At 45.6% G+C, this 9,127-nt stretch overlaps 1 protein-coding gene across 1 annotated transcript; it reads right to left on the reverse strand.

Moving 5' to 3' along the window:
• Window positions 1-403: 403 nt before the first annotated feature.
• Window positions 404-9,125, reverse strand: LOC140456991 (uncharacterized). Its single transcript, XM_072550875.1, has 3 exons — window positions 8,999-9,125; window positions 3,869-3,972; window positions 404-2,482 (listed from the first exon to the last, which is right to left on the reverse strand). The coding sequence occupies exon 3, from the start codon at window positions 2,057-2,059 to the stop codon at window positions 1,010-1,012; it is 1,050 nt and encodes a 349-aa protein (XP_072406976.1). The 5' UTR covers window positions 2,060-2,482; window positions 3,869-3,972; window positions 8,999-9,125; the 3' UTR covers window positions 404-1,009.
• Between the last annotated feature and the right edge of the window lie 2 nt (window positions 9,126-9,127).

Here is a 9,127-nt window from a genome sequence, read left to right on the forward strand (position 1 = left end):
GACCATAATGGCCGGGTTCCATGCTGTCGGGATTCTATGAACTGTAGGCCTTAGGCGCGGTGGAGCACTATGGGCTCTCCCTCACTCTGGATGTGCCATCTCCCAACTTCTCATAGGAAGCAAAAACAGAAATTGCTAGGAAAGCTTAACAGGTCCCTCACATAAAGGGGTCATTGGACCTGATATGTTAATTCTGATTTCTCACCACAGATGCTGCCTGACCCATTGAGCTTTTCCAGCAATTTCTGTTTTTGTTTCTAATTTCCAGCATGCGTATTTTTATGCGTTCATGTAAAGCAGACTGATAGAGTGACTCAAACTCCAGGTGACAATGGAGGAGATGGAGATCCTGTCAAAATAAATGAGTCTGTTTTACAGATAAGATAAAGACTCGCTGCAAAGGTTTTTACAAAAAGCTGATTTATATCACTTTTCTAGCATACAGGTAACCAGACATATGTTTACAAACATCATCAGAAGCAGGCACAGAAATCTTGGTGAGGATATAGGTAACAGTAGCATCAAAGAACCAATCCCTACAGTTAATTGGGAACTCATAGGTGATTACCTAGTCCTGATGAACCAGGAAATCCTTTTTCATACACTACCCAGTCTGCACACGTTGACACACAGCGGCATGGTGGTCTTTTCCGACACACAGGAGAAAGCGAGGTCTGCAAATGCTGGAGATCAGAGTCGAGAATGTGTTGCTGGAAAAGCACAGCAGACAAGCAGCATCCAAGGAGCAGGGGAATCTATGTTTCGGGCCATGCATCATTCCTGATGAAGGGCTCTGGCCTGAAACGTCGATTCTCTTGCTCCTCTGATAATGCCTGACCTGCTGTGCTTTCCAACAACACATTTTCCGACACATAGCGTACATTACACTAATTGTTATGAACATTTATCTGTACTTTCAGCACCTTTAATTGAGCAAGGATTAATAACATCAGTACAAATGTCCCAAAGACCAGAGTTTGTTCTTCGGTGTGAGTCAGAGCAAAATCTTTCAAGCCAGTGGTTCTTTGTGAATTTGCTGGTGTGTTAACAGGTTGGATGATCGAGTGAATCTCTTTCCACACTCAGAACAGGTGAATGGTTTCTCCCCAGTATGAACTCGCTGGTGTATCAGCAGGTTAGATGAATGAGTGAATCGCTTCCCACAATCAGAGCAGGTGAACGGTCTCTCCCCAGAGTGAACTCGCTGATGTATCAGCAGGTTAGATGACCGAGCAAATCCCTTCCCACAGTCACAACAGATGAATGGTTTTTCTCCAGTGTGAACGCGCTGGTGAATCAGCAGGTGAGTTGTCTGAGTGAATGCTTTCCCACACGCAGAACAAGTGAATGGTTTCTCCCCAGTATGAACTCGCTGATGTATCAGCAGGCTGGATGATCTAGGAAAACCCTTCCCACAGTCACAACAGGTAAATGGTTTCTCTCCAGTGTGAATTCGTTGGTGTGTCAACAGTTTTGATGAGCAAGTGAATACTTTCCCACATTCGGAACATATGAATGGGCTCTGCCCAGTGTGAACTCGCTGATGTATCAGCAGACTTGATGACCGAGTGAATCCCTTCCCACACTCAGAACAGATAAACGGTTTCTCCCCGGTGTGAACTCGCTGGTGTATCAGTAGGTTAGATGAGTGAGTGAATCCTTTCCCACATTCAGAACAGGTGAATGGTCTCTCCCCAGTGTGAAATCGCTTGTGTTCTAGTAGACTGGATGATTGACTGAATCCTTTTCCACACTCAGAACAGGTGAATGGTTTCTCCCCAGTGTGAACTCGCTGATGTCTCAGCAGTTCGGATGACTGACTGAATCCTTTTCCACAATCAGAGCAGGTGAATGGTCTTTCCCCTGTGTGAACTCGCTGATGTTTGAACATGTCAGATGACCGAGTGAATCTTTTCCCACAATCAGAGCAGGTGAAAGGCTTCTCCCCAGTGTGACTGCGTTGGTGAATTTCCAGCTGGCATGGGTAAAAAAATCCCTTCCCACAATCTCCACATTTCCACAGTCTCTCCACAGTGTGACTGCGCTGGCGTTTGGACATTTCCAAAAAATCTTCACAGACTCTCCCACATGTTGATTATTTGTGTCTCTCTCCGGAGTAAATGGTACATTTCCCCCCTCAATGTTCAAAATCCTGAGATAAATAGGTTATAATAAACAGAGTGAATATCAGATCTGAATTTGACTTCCTCTGCAAATCAACCTTTCAAACAGAAAACTGATGTAAGGAGAGAGGGAAAACCAGAAGAAAACAGGTTGAGTCTGAGAGAAATTAATCTGGTCCTTTGTGGAGCCCACACATCATTAAAACCGGACTGCTTTATATATCTCCTTCAGGGTCTGAGACCAGTCAGTGTCTGTGCAAAGGTATAGAGGTGGGAGAGCCAGTGGCGGGGAGGAGGAGAGGCATTTCATAGATCTGCATATCAATCCTGTTCCTGTTTTCTTCAATCCCTCTGAAAGACTAAGAACAATTGCAGAAGCAAAATAGTGAAAATCTGAAATGATAATTCTAGAGATACTCAGCAGATCTGGTAGCACCTGAAATGGTAACAGATGCAGGAACCATTGAACAAATGTTTAGATGATCATAAAAGCCTTGACAATATAGTTTACATGTTGAGCGCCAGAAAATGGGATGAGTATAAATACATGCTTCATGACCAGCATGGATACAATGGGGACATTGTGATCAATAATTCTATATCAGAGTCTATGACCCTATTTTGCTCTGTGTTTCAGTGTGAACCTCTCTATTAGTAAGCAGGCAGGAGTGGCAAGCTTTTTCCTAATGAATTTCATAGGGAAGAAATGGTTTTTGGATGTTAGATCTTTTAAAAAGAATGCAAATGATATATGGACCTTCATATTGAGAGGATTGGAGTACAGGAGCAGGGGTGTCTTTCTGTCCAGGCGTAAGACCACAAATGGAGTACTGTGTGCAGTTTTGTTCTCCTTTTCCAAGGAAGGATGCCTTGGATGTTGTTAGAGAGTAAAGAAGGTTGACATAGCCACGAAAAGTAATGAGGATCTAAAATGTGATTTCAGGGAGTTGGGTTGGAAGCTAAAAAGCAGGAAAATCCCTCATTTCAGACACTTCTGTTATAATCAAAAAAATGTTTACTTAAGGTGATATACTATACTTTAAAAATTGTAAGAAAATACTCTACACAATTGTTTGTTCCCATTGGGACAGTGTCACTTTCTGAACTGTTTGAACTGAAACTGAGCATCGTACTCAATTTTTCAGCATCACCTTCTCCCTATCTCATCTCACTCCCTGTTTTCATCCAACTCTAACTCACTGTCATCGAGCCAAGCAGAACTCACAGTTCAGCCTTGCCATATTAATTGTCTACTCACACCTACAGATCTCAGCCTCCTGTACTGTTCCAAAGTAGCTCAATGATAGCTCAGGGAACAGCATCTCATCTTTCAAATCATCCAATTATAACCCTCCAGACTCAACATAGACCTCAGCAATTTCAAGATTAACAAAGAGCTATCAGGATCTAGATCACTCCATCTGAAAAGGTACAGGAACTCGAGTCCACATGGAATTTTAAAAGGTAAGTTTGTAAGTATTTCAGAATAAGGAGCTGATACATTAAAAGCATAAAGTGGTTGATTGGGAATAAATATGACAGTTCTTTTAAAGAGACAAAGTGTCATTTGGATAAATCTGTGCCCTTCTCAGGCCAATATCTCCTTCCTCAGCAGCATGGCCCAGAACTGAGCACATAACCCAGGGGTGATCTCACCACATATTTGAATATCTTGCTGCTTTTTGAGTTACAAGCATATTATAAATATTTCCCCACAGACAGAACAGACAAACCATTTTCCTTACACAGTTAAATGCCAATGACATTCAGATCCTGATGACTCTGCTGACTGTCACAACTTGTTTGGAGATCCCAGTCTTCAATTTTTTTCTCAACTAATATCTGTAAACTGAATTCACAAAAGAAAAAAATCATTGTCAGTCCAAGATAGAAATCTAGAAGAGACAAACATTTCTAACGCTGGTCCCCCTTCAATTGGAAGGATGTTGTGAAACTTGAAAGAGTTCAGAAAAGATTTACAAGAATGTGCAAAGTTGGAGGGTTTGAACTATAGGGAGAGGCTAAATAGGCTGAGTCTGTCTTCCCTGGAGTGTCAGAGGCTGAAGGGGGACCTTATGAAATGAGGGTCATGGATGGGGTAAATAGATAAGGTAATAACTCTATGCTACTTTCTCCCCACCCTCCTCTAGCTTATCTTTCCACGCTTCAGGCTCACTGATGAAGGGCTTTTGCCCGAAATGTCGATTTCGAAGTTACTTGGATGCTGCCTGAACTGCTGTGCTCTTCCAGCACCACTAATCCTAAATAGATAAGGTGTCTTCCCTGGATTGGAGGAAAGCAGAACTATACAGCATAGATTTGAGTGGGAGCAGCGGCCGAGGAAAAACGAACCCGGGAGACTACAGCTAAGGTAAGACAGTTTGTTTCAAAATTACTTACCTGTAGCGGGCAGCGGAAGTGAGGTTGGAGCGCATAGCTGGGCGGGAAGGTAAGTGATTAGTATTTGAGTGGGTGTGTTCTAGTACAGTCATGGCAGCGCAGGCGGTGGAATGTTCCTCCTGCAGGATGTTTGAGGTATGGGTGACCACCGATACTCCTGCCGACTTCGTGTGCAGGAAATGCAGTCAGATCCTGATCCTCACCGAACGAGTTAGGGAACTGGAACTGGAGCTGGATGAGCTGAGGATTATTCGAGAGGCTGAGAGGGTGATCTATAGAAGCTACAGGGACATAGTTACGCCAGAGAACAGAGGTAGCTGGGTAATAGTTAGAGGTGGGAAGGGGAAGAAACAGGCAGTGCAGGGTTCCCCTGTGGTCGTTCCCCTAAAAAATAAGTATGCAGCTTTGGAAACTGTTGGGGGGGACAGCCTTGCAGGTGTAAGCTGCAGTGAAGGGGTCTGTGGCTCTGAGACTCAGAAGGGAAAGGGGGAGAAGAGGAGAGCGCTAGTTATAGGGGACTCTCTAGTTAGAGGGACGGACAGGCGGTTCTGTGGACATGGGCGAGACTCTCGGATGGTTTGTTGCCTCCCAGGTGCTAGGGTCCGAGACGTCTCGGACCGTGTCTTCAGAATCCTTAAGGGGGAGGGTGTGCAGCCAGAAGTCGTGGTACACATTGGCACCAACGACATAGGTAGGAAGAGGGGTGGGGAGGTCATTCAAGAGCTCAAGGAGTTAGGCTGGAAGCTAAAAGCTAGGACAGACAGAGTCGTCATCTCTGGGTTGTTGCCGGTGCCACGTGACAGAGAGGCAAAGAATAGGGAGAGAGTGCAGTTGAACACGTGGCTGCAAGGATGGTGTAGGAGGGAGGACTTCAGATATTTGGACAATTGGACTGCATTCTGGGGAAGGTGGGACCTGTATAAACAGGACGGGTTGCACCTGAACCAGAAGGGCACCAATATCCTGGGGGGTAGGTTTGCTAGCACTCTTCGGGGGGGTTTAAACTAATTTGGCAGGGGGATGGGATCCGGACTTGTAGTCCAGCAAGTAAGCTAGCTGTGTGTCAGGATGTCCAAGACTGTAGGGAGGCTGTGGAGAAGGTAGCACTGACAGGGACTACTTGCGGACACAGAGATGGGCTCAAGTGCGTATACTTCAATGCAAGGAGTATCAGAAATAAGGTGGGTGAACTTAAGGCGTGGATCGGTACCTGGGACTACGATGTTGTGGCCATCACGGAAACATGGATAGATGAGGGACAGGAATGGCTGTTGGAGGTTCCTGGTTACAGATGTTTCAGTAAGATTAGGGAGGGTGGTAAAAAAGGAGGGGGGGTGGCATTGCTAATTAGAAATGGTATAACGGCTGCAGAAAGGAAGTTTGAGGGGGATCTGCCTCTGGAGGTAGTATGGGCTGAAGTCAGAAATAGGAAAGGTGCAGTCACCTTGTTGGGTGTTTATTATAGGCCCCCCAATAGCAGCAGAGATGTGGAGAAACAGATTGGGAAACAGATTTTGGAAAGGTGCAGAAGCCACAGGGTCGTAGTCATGGGTGACTTCAACTTCCCAAATATTGATTGGAAGCTCTTTAGATCAAGTAGATTGGATGGGGCGGTGTTTGTGCAGTGTGTCCAGGAAGCTTTTCTAACGCAGTATGTAGATTGTCCAACCAGAGGGGAGGCCATATTGGATTTGGTACTCGGTAACGAACCGGGACAAGTGGTGGGCTTGTTAGTGGGTGAACATTTTGGTGATGGCGACCACAATTCTGTGACTTTCACCTTGGTTATGGAGAGAGATAGGTGCGCACAACAAGGAAGTTTTTACAATTGGGGGAAGGGAAATTACGATGCTGTAAGACAGGATTTGAGGAGCATACATTGGGAGCATAGGCTGTCAGGGAAGGATGTGGTGGAAATGTGGGACTTTTTCAAGGAGCAGATACGACGTGTCCTTGATATGTATGTACCGATCAGGCAGGAAAGAAATGGTCGTCTGAGGGAGCCTTGGTTGACAAGGGAGGTTGAATGTCTAGTAAAGAGGAAGAAGGAGGCTTACATAAGGTTGAGGAAACAAGGTTCAGACAGAGCAGTGGAGGGATACAGGATAGCCAGAAGGGACCTGAAGAAAGGGATTAGGAGAGCTAAGAGAGGGCATGAAAAATCCCTGGCGGATAGGATCAAGGATAACCCCAAGGCATTCTATGCGTATGTGAGAAACCTGAGAATGACGAGAACGAGGGTAGGTCCGATCAAGGACAGTGGTGGGAGACTGTGTATTGAGTCGGAAGAGATAGGAGAGGTCTTGAACAAGTACTTCTCTTCAGTATTTACGAACGAGAGGGACCGTATTGTTGAAGAGGAGAGTGTGAAACGGACTGATAAGCTAGAAGAGATACCTGTTAGGAAGGAAGATGTGTTGGACATTTTGAACAACTTGAGGATAGACAAGTCCCCCGAGCCTGACGGGATATATCCTAGGATTATGTGGGAAGCAAGAGAGGAAATTGCAGTACCGTTGGCAATGATCTTCTCGTGTTCACTGGCAACTGGGGTGGTACCAGGGGACTGGAGAGTAGCGAATGTTGTGCCCCTGTTCAAAAAAGGGAATAGGGATAACCCCGGGAATTACAGGCCAGTTAGTCTTACTTCTGTGGTAGGCAAAGTAATGGAAAGGGTACTGAGGGATAGGATTTACAAGTATCTGGAAAGACACTGCTTGATTAGGGACAGCCAGCACGGATTTGTGAAGGGTAGGTCTTGCCTTACAAGTCTTATTGAATTCTTCGAGGAGGTGACCAAGCATGTGGATGAGGGTAGAGCAGCGGATGTAGTGTACATGGATTTTAGTAAGGCATTTGATAAGGTTCCCCATGGTAGGCTTATGCGGAAAGTCAGGAGGCATGGGATAGAGGGAAATTTGGCCAATTGGATAGAAAACTGGCTAACCGGTCGAAGTCAGAGAGTGGTGGTAGATGGTAAATATTCAGCATGGAGTCCAGTTACAAGTGGAGTTCCGCAGAGATCAGTTCTGGGTCCTCTGCTGTTTGTAATTTTTATTAATGACTTAGAGGAGGGAGTCGAAGGGTGGGTCAGTAAATTTGCAGATGATACAAAGATAGGTGGAGTTGTGGACAGCGAGGAGGGCTGTTGTCGGCTGCAGAGGGACTTAGATATGATGCAGAGCTGGGCTGAGGAGTGGCAGATGGAGTTCAACCCTGCCAAGTGTGAGGTTGTCCATTTTGGAAGAACAAATAAGAATGCGGAATACAGGGTTAATGGTAGGGTTCTTGGTCAGGTGGAGGAACAGAGGGATCTTGGGGTCTATGTACATAGATCTTTGAAGGTTGCCACTCAGGTGGATAGAGTTTGTAAGAAGGCCTATGGAGTATTATCGTTCATTAGCAGAGGGATTGAATTCAAGAGTCGTGAGGTGATGTTGCAGCTGTACAGGACTTTGGTTAGGCCACATTTGGAGTACTGTGTGCAGTTCTGGTCGCCTCACTTTAGGAAAGATGTGGAAGCTTTGGAGAGGGTGCAGAGAAGATTTACCAGGATGTTGCCTGGAATGGAGAGTAGGTCGTACGAGGATAGGTTGAGAGTTCTCGGCCTTTTCTCGTTGGAACGGCGAAGGATGAGGGGTGACTTGATAGAGGTTTATAAGATGATCAGAGGAATAGATAGAGTAGACAGTCAGAAACTTTTTCCCCGGGTACAACAGAGTGTTACAAGGGGACATAAATTTAAGGTGAAGGGTGGAAGGTATAGGGGAGATGTCAGGGGTGGGTTCTTTACCCAGAGAGTGGTGCGGGCATGGAATGCGCTGCCCGAGGGAGTGGTAGAGTCAGATTCATTGGCGACCTTTAAGCGGCATTTGGATAGGTACATGGATGGGTGCTTAATGTAGGATAGAAGTTCGGCACAACATCGTGGGCCGAAGGGCCTGTTCTGTGCTGTATTGTTCTATGTTCTATGTTCTATTTACGGTGAGAGGAGAAAAATTTGAAAGGGACCTAACAGGGAACTGTTTCACGCATAGGGTGGTATGTGTATGGAATGAGCTGCCAGTGGTAAAAGCTGGTACAGTTGTAACATTTAAAAAGCATCTGGATGGATATATGAATAGAAAGGTTTAGAGGGAAATGGACCAAGTGCTAACAAATGGATTAGATTAGTTTAGGATATCTGGTTGGCGGTAAGCATTGACGAGTAGGACCTAAAGGTCTGTATCCATGCAGACATCTCTAGGTTTCAGCTTGCTGTATACAAATGCTCCACTTCGAATTGCTCCACCCCGACCCAGGAAATAGGAAGTCCATTTGCGCTGCTGCACCTTGCCCCCAATAAAGATGGCGCTGTTAATACGAGGCCTATCACCGTCTAAGTCCTGCAGCCAGTTTTCCATTTGCTGCAAACGCGGGACCGCGAATTTCTAATTCGAGTCTAACAACCTATACCGAATGCTCGTGAAACGTACCAAATCAGACTGACTGTATTTTTCTCCCGATGTCTACTGTTTCTTCGCCACTCAAGCACTAGTCACAGGGGGGTCTGTGCCAGTCGCGTTAATGGTCACGTGTGGTCCTGCTCGCTCTACCACCTCATT

This window comes from Chiloscyllium punctatum, chromosome 31, assembly GCF_047496795.1.
Source record: "Chiloscyllium punctatum isolate Juve2018m chromosome 31, sChiPun1.3, whole genome shotgun sequence".
NCBI classification, from domain to species: Eukaryota; Metazoa; Chordata; class Chondrichthyes; order Orectolobiformes; family Hemiscylliidae; genus Chiloscyllium; species Chiloscyllium punctatum.

Bases quoted from the DNA above. Each gene is read 5' to 3' on its own strand.
- LOC140456991 (XM_072550875.1), bottom strand. From the start codon at position 2,059: ATGTCCAAACGCCAGCGCAGTCACACTGTGGAGAGACTGTGGAAATGT.